At 43.6% G+C, this 13549-nt stretch overlaps 2 protein-coding genes across 4 annotated transcripts in view; one reads left to right on the top strand and one right to left on the bottom strand.

The window, feature by feature from the left end:
• The window catches only part of GPR176 (G protein-coupled receptor 176), a 124694-nt gene that overhangs the window by 110175 nt on the left and 970 nt on the right, over positions 1-13549 (bottom strand). The window contains exon 1 of one of the 2 annotated variants that reach the window (XM_061157610.1): positions 2345-2892. The exons of the other annotated variant lie outside the window; for it this stretch is intronic. Within the exon in view, the coding sequence (XP_061013593.1) occupies positions 2345-2516 (172 nt within the window). The 5' untranslated portion in view covers positions 2517-2892. Of the gene's footprint in view, positions 1-2344; positions 2893-13549 lie in introns of those variants that run through there. 2 annotated transcript variants of the gene reach the window in all.
• The window catches only part of EIF2AK4 (eukaryotic translation initiation factor 2 alpha kinase 4), a 100947-nt gene continuing 100682 nt past the window's right edge, over positions 13285-13549 (top strand). For both annotated transcript variants that reach the window (XM_061157609.1, XM_061157608.1), the window contains exon 1: positions 13285-13498. In XM_061157609.1, coding sequence (XP_061013592.1) covers positions 13355-13498 — 144 coding nt within the window. In that variant the 5' untranslated portion in view covers positions 13285-13354. The remainder of the gene's footprint in view (positions 13499-13549) is intronic.

Below are 13549 nucleotides of genomic sequence, written 5' to 3'. Positions count from 1 at the left end.
AATCAGTGTCATATGCTACTCCAGATACTATTCACTCTTCTGTTTACTTTTTATCCTAGATTCTTCTGGGATAATTTTTCTCTCTTTTGGGGCTTCACGAAACCAGGCTTCCCAAGTTTACTTGCCATGCAACTGACGACACATGGCTCTGGAACTTAAGCTCTGAGAGCCTCAACTGGCATTTACCAGGATTTAATGACATAGACATGTTTGTATGGGTCAGATCTTCAGAGAACAATGAACCAATAATACCTGTAACAAGTGCACAGGGCAATGCTATGCAGCTAAGCTTTTATGAAAACCAGAAATGCCTTTCATGTTTGCACAAGTTCTCTGACTTTTAATTTCTAGAAATTTAACCATATTTATACTTCTTAGAAAAAATGAAAAGGAGCAAATGGAATTCTTTCTTAGAATGGCTTAAGTCATGTGTAAGGGGGAATCCTGACTAGGTCAAGTCAAGTATAACCAAAGATCAGGAGCAAAATCAGTCTTCTCTTTTAAGATATCCATAAAAGCAGTTTTTGCGTGGCAATTAAAGTGCTGTGTGGAAAAAGTTCAATTAAGGGCATATTTACCTAGGAATTCCTAAATCCAATGCAAGTTACCAGAACTGAAAGTACATGGGAAGCAAAGCATTAGTTAACTGTGTATTGTTTGTTCTGTCCTTTATGTACATGCTCTGTTTTCTATTTCAATAGTACTAAAGTTTTTAGATTCAACCTATGAGAAAATTTCTCTAGGTACCATCTTTCTTCAGGGTTAAAGTTACCAATGAAAAAAACAAAACATTCTCTCCTTCTCTCTCTCATATATATGTATATGCAGATATATGCAGAATAAATGCAGAAATAAAAATGCAGCCACCTCTACTGCCTCCCCAATAATAATCTACTCTTTAAGTAAATGTGGCAATACTAGAATTTAACTCTCAAAAATCTCTAGTGCATTGTGCCTGATACCCAGGTGGTGTTCAGTGTTTACTGTTTGTTAAGTGAATATTGAAAATATTTGGGACACAAGCTTTTGCTTTGTTATTGTGCATATATATTCCACTCATAAAAACACATAACATACACACATAAATCTACATATAGCCCATTAGTGTCAGCTCCTGAAAATGTCCTCATGACAAAAAGTGAAAGATAAATATGCCAGAATGGGACAGGATGATGACAATTAGAGAAGTTACATAAGGAAATTAAAAACAATTCTTTCATAGTCTTTTTTTATTTACTACAGTGTGTTATTCTTTCTTTTTCTTTTAAATTAGGGTATAGTTGATGTTTCATGGTCTTTTTGATGTCAATTATCTTGGTTTCCATGGAAATTCACAAGTGTCTACAAAAAAGTAATCTATTCCTACTTTGAAACTTTAAGACTGCTCTTGGCCATAATATCACACATAATTATAAACAATCTTTTCACAACCTTATAAGTGTCATTATCAGAGAATTTATATTTGAAAGGAAGCCACATATTTACAAATAATATGCAACATGCAACAAATCTCAACAAAAATGAATATTCATTGTATCATTTATCATTTAAAGAGTAGCTACCAGAAGTTCAGGTAATTCTCACATTAGTGCACTAACATTTTTACTAACCACTCATTTCATTTCGTTGGTCTTTTTGTCCCCCAACAAGTATTCCTAAATTTGTTGTGTGTAGTGTTTTGTGTTTTTTCTCCTACCTTTATCCCGTACTTTAAAAACAAACAAACAAAAAAAGCTGGGGAGAAAAGTGTATTGGGATTTATTTCGTTTCGGGGTTTAAAAATATCTTAAGGCAACACAGAGCTTAACTCCACAAGGTTTTTTACTCGGAGGTCGGTGTTCCGAAGAAGCAAGCCATTTTTTTAAAAGCGCGGAAAATAAGGTTCTTGGGGAAAATACCAGAAATGTATACAAAGAATAGATAGGAGCGCAAAACACATCAGTCATCGGCAACAAAACTGAAGCTTTGTGGCTCTGTATTTGTAAACAAAAGGTCGGGGCCAGCGCCCCGCCATGGTACCCAGGATGTTAAGTATGATGAGCACAACCCCGTGCCCATCCCAAAGCGGTCCGCAAAGAGCCGCCTCTCCAGAAGGCTCCAGGTTGACCTCCACTCGGGACCAAACCCTACCGGAACTCTTCTGTTTCCAGCTTGGGCGCTGCGGTCGACCATCCCTGCTTAACTTCCCTTCAGTCACCCTGGCATTCTTAAACCTCCTTCAACTATCTGCACTTTTTCCAGGCATCCCGAAACCCAAGGAGGCGCCAGCGACCCCCGATCCCGGCTCTCCGAGCCTGAGCTCTCGGGGAAGCCCACCTGGGAGGTACCCCGGCGGCCGGCTTACCGAGCAGCGAGCCTATGAAGATGACGACCTGAACGGTGGTGGTGAACTGGCGGTACAGCTGCGCCTCGCCAAACTCCCCGAGCGCGCTGCGGTTGGCGCCCGCCGCCTCGGCGCTGGACACGTTGCGCGGCTCGCTGGCATTTCGGGAAATCCAGCTACCGTTATGCCCCATGGCGAGGCTGGGGCTCCCGCTCAATCGTCGCCCGCCCGTGCGCTCGCCTCGGACCCCGGCGCCACCTTCTCCAGCCCCGGGCGCGGAGGAACGCGCGGGTGCCTGGTGGAGTCCTGGAGAACCCCGGGCAGCCGCGGATCCCCTCAGGTCTCCACATCGCCAGCCCCGGCTCCTAGGAGGCGGGGAGCTGAGAGGGCGAGGCTTCGCCCCATGCCCGCTCCCTCCCGGGTCCCCGTCAGCAGCCACATGAAGGCGGCACGGTCAGAGCCCGCCGAGCGTCGTCCGTCCCTCCTGGGTGGTCAGCTCGGCCAAGCCCACTTAGCAGAGACGGAAACACAGGAGGTTTCTGATAGTCAAGGAGGGCGCTCTTCGCTCCCGCCGCCCTCTTCAACCTCAGCTCCTACCACCGAAGGCCAGGACAGCCCTCTCGAGTCTCCTCAGACTGACAGACTCAGGCCCTCTCCTCAGAGGGCAGAAAACATTTGGCTGAAGCCCTTTTTCAGTCCTGCTGGCTTCGAGGCTAGATGGCCATGGGAAACCCGGAAAATGGCCAAGTCAAATGCTTGGCGTCCCGAGGGGACCCTGGAGCCCCTCACAGCGCTCATGGTCGGGGTGGAAAGCTCTGAACCTCCCCAACAGCCTCGCCCTCAACGCCCGGCCCCGCTGTCCCTCAGAATGCCCGCGAGGTCTCCTGCCCAGCCCCTCGCTGAGTGCTCGGACCTCCCGCCTCGGCGCGGGCTGCAAGGATCTTGTTCTGCAGCCCCTTTGCTTCTGCGCGGCCCAGTGCCCCGTTTCCTGGACCCGCTCCGGCTCTCAGCTGCAGCGAGAGAGCCTTCAGACTTTGCGGGGACACGAGAAGACATCCCTAGGAGGAGTGAAGAGCCACCGTCTGCGATGGCACCGGACTCCTGCCGTGCGCCTGGGGCAATGGGGAGCGCGCGGCCCGCGAGCGCTGTCACGTGACGCGCGCGGCCCCGCCCTACGCTCAGCCTGGGAGAGGGGAAGGATGGCGCCATCTTGCCCCCCCTCCCCATCAACGATCCTGACAGCACTGAGGTCTCCGGTGGACAAGCCCGGTGCTCCTCCGGGGCTTCTCATCTTTTAATGCTGTCGTTAACTACTCCTTATCTCTTCAGCTGGGGCTGCCTGAGACTGATAATTCCACGTAGTCGCTGCCACCTGGGCACGGAGCCCAGTCTCGTCCGTCAGGCCTTGGGTGTAGCTGAAGTTATTTAAGAAAGATGGGATTTAGAAATCCAGTGCACTAGTTTCCTGGGCCTTTTTCATTTAGTCCCATTTCGTGGTGCAGTGGTAAAGAATCCGTTTGCCAATGCAAGAGGCATAAGAGACTAGAGTTCCATCTCTGGGTGGGGAAGATCCTGGGTAGTTGTAAATGGCAACCTGCTCCGTTATTCTTGCCTGGAAAATTCCATGGGCAGAGGAGCCTGGAGGTCTACAGTCTATGGGTCACACACGCATAGGGACACACACACACACACACACACTCACTCACACTCACACATATGATACAGTCCATAGGGACACACACACACACACCCCAACCCCGACAGGGTGGATTCTGGGATTGAGGAGTGAGCAACTTTCTGCCCGCTGATGGAAACAATTGGGAAGCTGGGATGACCAAGTAAACGAGAAAAAAATGGCACAAAGAAGCCTAATGGTAAAAGAAACAGGTATGGCATCCAAACAGAGGATGGGGAGGAAAGAGAAAAGGAGAAATGAGATGAAAAGACAACTAAAAATTTGCCTATTTTGACCTTTTTTTTTTTTTTTTTTTTTAAATAAGTGAAGGACACAGTAGAGGGCTTTGACATAGTGATGGGTAGGACTAGGTCCCAGGACAATAAGTTACGAATTGATTAAAATTACAGTTATTTCTTGGTTGTCTCAAGGCTCATCATGCCACCATAGGGCTACTTCTCTTTCCCTGGTAACCCTAATTACTTTTTTTTCTTATTTAAATCGGGGATGTTACAATATTGTGATGGATTTTGCCATACATCAACATGAATCAGCCTCAGGCATACATGTGTCCCCTTCCTCTTGAACCTCCCTCCCACCTCCCTCTGCACCTAATTACTTTTCTTGGAAGGGCTCTCCAAAGACCAACCTTCTTCAGTCTTCCCAGTGTTAGCATATGGGTGCTGATAAGTATTTCCATATCTACAGAAAGATACAGGATCCATTTATGTTCAAAAAAATTCCTGGATTCCAGCTTTCTTGGCTATGTATCAAAGAGCAGGAAGGGACTTGGATAGGGGAAAGAAGAGATGGAATAGGACTGGAGATAACTGCAAAGACCCAGGGGAAGGTTGGGGGGGAAGTGAGGAGCTTATGAGTTTTATTGCCCCCTTCCTTCTTCCCTTTCATCATTGACTGTCTATTCCTCCTCCCTCGTGTTCCCGACACTACACTGTCACATGTCCCTGCATGGCCTCTCACTAAAGGTGGAGAGAAGAAAAAAGCTGGCAGTGTTTTGCATCAGTAAACCCAAGCAGCAGTGTGCTAATGAAAGAGGGATCCTTATGGCTGCTGGCCACTCATCTGGACTAAGTAGTTCTATTTCCAAATGGCTATTTCTATACCTATACAACAGACATAGACAACTGCAGGTTATTATGCAAACATTACTAGTGTTCAGTGGTATCTCATTCTCCTTTTCGGCATTTGTAGCTGTTGTTTAGTCACTAAGTCATGTCCAACTCTTTTGTGACCCCATGGACTGCAGCCCACCAGGTTTCTCTGTCCATGGAATTTCCCAGGCAAGAATACTGGAGCAGGTTGCCATTTCCTTCTCCAGGGGCTCTTCCTGACTCAGGGATAGAACCCAGGTCTCCTGCATTGCAGGCAGATTCTAGACTGTCCAAGCCTTATCGTCACACAGAAAACTATTTTTCTCATCTGCCCCTGCAAATGGGCAAGGTCATGTGACTACAATAACTAATGATAGGTAAGCAGAAGTGACAAATCATTTCTTGCCTACGGTAGTGAAAAGCTGGTTGTGATTCTCAAGTCTCTCTGCTGCCTTCCATTGTGATTGTGGAAGGGGATTTGTGTTGAACTGGAAGAGCTGAAATACTGAAGCAGCCTGTGCTTCTGAGTCACCATATTGGGAGGGCGGGTGTTGCAGATGCCCTCAAGATCCACCCAGACATAACATAAAATTTTATATAAGCAAGAAATAAATACTTATTGTTATGCCCGATGTCCGAATCCCCGAGCGGGAAGAGAGAAGGCTTCCAAGACAATGCAACTCGCAAAAAAAGGGAAGTTTATTGCTGACTCGAGTCAGGGCTCACTGCCGCAACCAACGCAGTGGTGCAGGGTCAGAAGAGCGCTGAGCCCAAGCTGTTACCCAATTTATAAGGTGTGCATAAGCAATTGGTAGCTGGCTTAAGCAGATTGGTTACATGTTTGCAAAGTAATCTTATTGGCTCAAACCTTCGCGGGCTTTTTTCAAACTTGGGCGTTCGCGGGCTTTTCAGCTTTCCCCTGATAGGATCCCTTTTCCTTACTGGGTGCATATTGATTGGCTGGCTCCAGGTGGCCTGATAATCATGTTACCCTGGAAAACCAGGCCTACTCCTAATCTAGGCTGCCTGTCATGGCGCAGCCTCACACTTATTATACTAAACAACCAAGATTTTTGGAGCTGCTCGTTATCAGGGCATAAACCAGGCTATCCTGGCAGATAGAATCCTGAAAACTGGGGCCTGCATATTTCAGGGAGCATAGACTTTATTTCTGGAGAATAGAAGGCGAGTCAGGGCTTTAAAAAAAAAATCTGTGTATATTGGTGGCAATAAGGATATCCTAGGTGCTTGTAAGATGAAGTGGTAGCTCATAATAAAGCCCCTGGGCATCTCTGAATTAAATTATTGGATTTTTCATGTCCAAAAACCTACTGGTCTCTGATACATTTGTCATTTAAATAGCTTCTTTGGGGAGTATTTAAGCTTAGCATACTCAAATAGTCTCTTTACACAGGCAAACCCACCAACTCCCTCAAGGTAAAGAGTATATGGGGGAGGGGGCAAGGAGGAGAGACATAATGGTGTCAGTTGGACCTGGGTTTTAATGCCTATTGTCCCATTTCTACCTGTGACACTGGGCAGTTACATGACCTCTCTAAGTTCAGTTTCCTCCTCTATCAAATAGGGATAAAAAAATGCCTATTTTGCAAGGCTGTTTAGAGGACAATAAAATACTAAATTAATGAAAATCTCTTAACAGTACTTTGCACATCATAGGAAATCAATAAAGTATAACTATATAAGATTGAATCCTGTTTGTTGATGTTTAAAGATGACAAATATCAAAAGAAAAAAAGCATTATCTGTCAACATTTTAAACAATTCTCTCTTTGCAGATATGAATAAAATACTGCTGAACAAGTCTTGTATTTTAAAATAATGTAAGAACCACTTACTTTGTTACTAACAAAGGACACAATTGGCTTTCAGAGAAATTTTGTTTGAAGATTTAGAAGTCCAGAATTTAGCTTTTACACTATTGGGTCAAATACATTTACTTTATGGTTTTTAGTCTGGGGTAAGTTAAATTATCATCAAAGCAATTATTTGTTTAAAAGATCCTAAGACAGTCCTTTTCGTATTCCAAATTATCAATATGTGGACTAGGAAATGGTTTTCTACTGATATGCATCTATAATTCCTAATGCAATTTCTCGATCTGTAATAGTCATTGTACCTATAGATTGCTATTAAATTCATCCAGAATACCTAGAAAGTGAAGGACTGAATACCTCTTCCCCCAGAAAGCCTCCGTAATTTCACACACACATATACACTTAGTGATTATAAAGCAACCTAATTTTTTAATAGCAAGTATGCCAAAAATAAAATATCCATAAATATTATCTATCACCTTTAAAAAAGTCACCTTGGGAAACTGTTTAACTGTCGAAGAACAGTATGATTTCTCAATACTTTGGGGGACTCTCTTTTATAATTAACTTCAGAAGCTGGACTATTCTTTCCCGTATCATAAAAAGAAACATTTTTTCACTGATGGTGACAAATATGCTCTTTAAGAATAAATTTGAAATTTTTTGAAAGAGCCAAAAATTATCAAAGATCGATTCTGGTGAATTAAAAGGTGAAGACAGTATCTTCTTTGCTAAAAAAGGAGATATGATTATAAAATAGTATAACTGGGAAGCAGTGGCACAGTTTTGGATTAAAAATATATAGTTAATTTATTCCATAATTTAAAGGACAGGATTCATTTGGGTATATAAATATGTAGCTGCATACAAATACCCACAAAGTGATGCCAAAAAAGGGCAGTTTTTATTTCACACTTTCTTGAGCAGCAGGAGCCACATTGCCTCTCCTACTCCTGCCAGGCCAGAGACAGCTATGAGAACAGGTAAATGCTTTTACTTCCTGTAAGGAAAACCTAAAGAGAACAGGGCAGAAAAAGTATTCAAAGAGGTGATTTGAATATGAAGATTTCCCATATTTGGCAAAAATCATAAGCCTACAGATTCAAGAAGCTAAGTGAGCTCTAAGCAGGATAAACTCAAAGAAATCTATACCAAGACACATTATAATCAAACTTCTGGACACAAAAACAAAGAAAAAAATCTTTAAAAGTACCCATAGTGAAATGCCACTTTATCTATAGGGAAAAACAATGTGAATGATAGTAGAGTGGCTGACTTTATTTTTCTGGGCTCCCAAATCACTGCAGATGGTGATTGCAGCCATGAAATTAAAAGACGCTTACTCCTTGGAAGGAAGGTTATGACCAACCTAGAGAGCATATTAAAAAGCAAAGACATTACTTTGTCAACAAAGGTCCATCCAGTCAAGGCTATGGTTTTTCCAGTGGTCATGTATGCATGTGAGAATTGGACTACAAAGAAAGCTGAGCTCTGAAGAATTGATGCTTTTAAACTGTGGTATTGGAGAAGACTCTTGAGAGTCCCTTGGACCGCAAGGAGATCCAACCAGTCCATCCTAAAGGAGATAAGTCCTGGGTGTTCATTGGAAGGACTGATGTTGAAGCTGAAACTCCAGTACTTCGGCCACCTGATGCAAAGAGCTGACTCATAGGAAAAGACCCTGATGCTGGGAGAGATTGAGGGCAGGAGGAGAAGGGGACGACAGAGGATGAGATGGTTGGATGGCATCACCGACTCAATGGACGTGGGTGGACTCTGGGAGTTGGTGATGGACAGGGAGGCCTGGCGTGCTATGGTTCATGGGGTCACAAAGAGTCGGACACAACTGAGCAACTGAACTGAACTGAATTCAAACTACATAGGCCAGAAAGAAGTGGCATAACATTTTACAGTGCTGAAAGGAAAGAACCACTGACCCCAAATTCTATATATATCCAGTGAAAATATCCTTTAGGAATGAATGAGATTATAATTTTAAAATTTGGGACAATGACCAATAATCTGGGAGTTTTCCCTTGGAAAACTGAGGGTAAACAGCAAGTCCAGGAGATGTATTGATACTTTGGAGAAACAGGGAGGGCACAGGTAAATACAGACTCTTCCTTGGAGAACTGATCTAAGGATTTAAGGAAGGGCTAGAGAATAAGGAAATCTTGGGGTGTCCTGAAAATTGTATGTGAAGCCCACTCTTAGCAGGCTGAATGCTCCAAGAGTTTAGAGGTTATTTGCTGGAAGCCAGGCAAAGGGCCAGTCTTTACTTTTGAATGTTCCAAAGCCTGCTGATATTTCACGCAAGGCAACCAAATACAATGTGTGGACCTTGTTTGGAATCTAATACAAAGCACTGTAAAACAAAACAAAACAGAACAAATCTCTTCAACAGACTATTAGGGTATAACTGACATACAATAGTTTTAGTTGTTCAGTTGTGTCTGACTCTTTGTGATCCCTTGGACTGTACCCCACCAGGTTCCTCTGTCCATGGGAGTCTCCAGGCATGAATACTGGAGTGAGTTGCCATGCCGTCTCCAGGGGATCTTCCCGACCCAGGGATGGAACCCGAGTCTCTTGCATCTCCTGAACTGGGAGGTGGGTTCTTTACCACTAACACTCCTGGGAAGGGTAAAACTGACATACAATAAATTGCACATATTGTACAGTTTGATCAGTTTTGATATATGCAAACACCTGTGAAATTATCATCATAATTAAGATAATGAATATATCCATTACTCCATTCTTCTGGAATCCCTTCCTGTGGCTCACCTCTGTCATCCTAACCCCGGGCAATCGCTTACTTTCTTTCTATCTCTAAGTTTATCTGTTCTTAGAATTTTGTGTAAGTGGGATCATACAGTATGTACTCTTTTGTCTGGATTCTCTCAGCAAAATTATTTGAGATTCATCCATGTTATTACTATACATAGCATACTTCTTTTTATTGCTGAATAGTGTTCTGTTGATTTTATTGATACATCTCAGTTTGTTTTTACCTCAATTTGTCCATCACTTTTTGTTTTCAGTTTGGTGATTAACGGCTATGAACATTCAATTACAAGTCTTTATATGGACATGTGCTCTCATTTCTCTTTGATAAATAAATCCCTAGTCATATGGTCGGTATATGTTTAACACTTTAACTAAAACTCATGATAGGCCTAAATGAAAAACCAAAAACAACAAAAGTTCTAGATGAATACATGGAGGAAAATATTTGTGACTTCGAGTTAGGCAAAAATGTCTTGGATAGGATGATAAAACACGATTCATGAAAGATAAAAACTGATAAACCGAACTCCCTCAAAAGTAAGAACTATTCTCTTTGTAAAACATTGTTGAGAAAATAAAAAGGCAAGCCACAGACTGGAAGAAAATCTTTGCAAATTACATATCTGATAATGGACTTACTTCAGAATATATAAAGGATTCTCAAAACTCAATAACAAGAAAACAAACAACCTAATTTGTAAAATGAGCAAAAGGTATGAACAGGCAAGATATATGAATGATAAATAAGCACATGAAAAGCTGACAAACATTATTTATCATCAGGAAAATGTAAATTAAGGCACAATGAGATATTACTACACACTAATTACAATTTTTTTTTAATTACAATTTTTTAAATTTAACAATTATTGGCAAAGATGTAGACTAACAAGAATTCTCATAAAGTGGTGGGAATGCCCACTTTGGAAAACAGCTTGCCAAGTTTTTTGTTGTTGCTGTTGTTGTGAAATTTTGACTTTGAAATAATTTCAAACTTACATAAAAAATAAGAATTATTTGAAGAATTCTCATATATCCTCCACCTAAATCCCCCAGTGGTCGACAGCTACGCTTGATTTATCATGCCTCTATTTTCTATCACTTGAGAGATAATTGGAAATGTAATAACCCCTTAAGGTTTGAGTGGAAATTTCCTAATAACAAGGACATTTTCTATTTGACCACAGGACAACCATTAAAGTCAGGAAATTAACACTGATATAATACTGCTGTCTAATCCACAAGACCCTCTTCAAATTTTGCTGATTGTTCTGAAAATATGTTTATAGGTCCAGCATCCAGTACAGATTCTAATTTTAGACAGATGGAGAATTTTGAACATAAATTGGATATTAAATTATGCTAAGCAATTTTTATTTTTTAGGGTGTAAGGATAGTATTATGTTGTCTTTGTAAAATATCCTTATCTGTTAGAGATATGTACCTAAGTGTTTATAGAAAGAATGATATCTGAAATTTTCTTTGAGATTCATTCCTAGGAAGGTGTATGTGTGTGTGTGTGTGTGTGTGTGTGTGTGTGTGTGTTAGGGGCTGAGAAGAGGGGAGAAATTAAATAAGATTGGCAAGATATCTAAATTTGTTGAAACTGGGTGACGAGTACGGGCAGGTGATAATATTTCCTCTGCTTTTAATGTATGTGTGAAAATTTCCATAATTAGAGTACTGTAATTTTTTTAAATGGAGAAATGGAAGGATTTTAGGGATTGGAGGGATATGACCATATTTTTTACTTAGAGACATTACTTTGGCTGCAATAGGACGAATGGCTTAAAGTGGGGCAAGAATGAAAGCACTGACTAGTTTCCCAACTGCTGAAGTCATCCAGGGAAGAGATTATGATGACCGAACCAAGTTAGTATCATTGGGATAGAGTGAAGTGGATGAATGAAAGAAATGACAACTCTCTCGATATCCAGGATTACTCTTACTTGGGTTGGGTTGGGGAGGCGGTGGTGCTATTTACCTAGAAAGGCATCACTGGAAGAAAAACAAACAGGTCCCCCAGGGAGGGAAGAGTTGAAGGGTCCTTCGGTCAGACTAGTGCCTTGTATTATCTGGCCCAAATTGAGTATATAGATGACAGCAAGAAAATTAAATAATCATTATTTAGCAAACAGTATATGGAGAAGGAAATGGCAACCCACTCCGGTATCCTTGCTTGGAAAGTCCCATAGACAGAGGAGCCTGGTGGGCTTCAGTCCATGGGGTTGCAAAGGGTCGGGCACGACAACAACAACAGAAACATAGTGGTAAGCCCAGGTAGCGCTACCGTTAAAAAACGCGCCTGCCAATGCAAGAGCCATAAGAGACGTGGGTTCAATCCCTGGGTAGGGAAGATTCCCTGGAGGAGTAAATGGCCACCCACTTCAATATTCTTGCCTGGAGATTCCCATGGACAGAGGAGCCTGGTGGGCTACAGCCCGTAGGGTCACAAAGAGTCGGACAGGACTGAAGCGCCTTAATACAACACACATATGGGTAAGCAAGGTAGACAGAAAGAAATGTCACTTAACTCTAACTTGAGGTAACGATATGATTATTCTAAATCAATATGCAGCATTAGTAGCCAACTGAAGATGAAATGCAATGACAAGGTCCAGGTAGATAGGTTATTATATAAACTTGAAAAAATATGATTGGAGACAGGACACAGCAGAGAGACCTCTTAAATTTACATCAAGCAAACTGGGCAAGCAATGGAATTCTCTTCCTGGGAATGTTGCTCATAAGATGTCTGAGTAGAACAACGTTTTCACTTGAAACTGCATGGTGGTACAGGGTGGGCAGACAGGGACAAAGAACATGCACTACGATGTTGAATCTATGATTAAGGGGACGAGTGTGAGGGTATAAAACAGGGACGAAGGAGTATTGGTCACAATTTTTACTCGTGGTCGTCTTCTGGGAAGGCTTAAGGTGAGTCAAAGCGGCTGGAAAATCCATCAAAGTCTGACTGTTGTTTCGTCTCTTACCCTTTCAAGAGTAAAGGAGTTCCAACAGCCACTTGTTAGAGACTTATTTCGTGAAAACCATACCCTTTGGCATTATCATTCCATTCTGATTAATCTGATCTCTCTTGTTTCTGCAAGTTCCTCCGCTCAGGTTCCCCCGGAAAAATGTAGGCCAAACTCCCGCAGGTTCGCTCACACACCACAGCTGTTAGCGCGCTAACAGTACTAGCTTGGAGAAGGAGATGGCAACCCACTCCAGTATTCTCGTCTGCAACGTCCCACGGACAGAGGAACCTGATGGGCTACAGTCCATGGGGTCGCAAAGAGTCGGACAGGACTGAGCACACAGCCGTACTAGATTAGTCTTCGTGCCGGAGGGACCCACCTCAACTCTGACCGGGCCCCCGACTCAGCGCCCCGCCAACACGCCCACTGCGGGCGTGGAGCTCCTGCTGGGATCCTTCCCGCTAGCGTAGAGCCCCTAACCTCATCCCTGACCCCGCCTCCGGTTCGGAGCCTCGCCCCAGGCCCGCCCCGGCTAGAAGGCCCGCCCCGTCTAGAAGCCCCGCCCGCGATCCCGCCCCCGGAGTGGAGCCTGGGGCCCACCCGCTACCGCCAGGCCGTTCTGCCTGGCTCAGCGCACTGCTATGGCCGGGGGCCGCGGGGCCCCCGGGCGTGGCCGGGACGAGCCGCCGGAGAGCTACCCGCAACGACAGGACCACGAGCTGCAGGCCCTGGAGGCCATCTATGGCGCCGACTTCCAGGACCTGCGGCCGGACGCGCGCGGACGGGTAGGAACTTGGCGTGTCTGGTCGGGGCTGGCGTGCTGCGGCCCAGCCTCC

This window comes from Dama dama, chromosome 12 (assembly GCF_033118175.1).
Source record: "Dama dama isolate Ldn47 chromosome 12, ASM3311817v1, whole genome shotgun sequence".
Classification (NCBI taxonomy): domain Eukaryota; kingdom Metazoa; phylum Chordata; class Mammalia; order Artiodactyla; family Cervidae; genus Dama; species Dama dama.
Note: the sequence above shows the minus strand (reverse complement) of the source record. Positions and strands in the feature narration are given on the sequence as shown.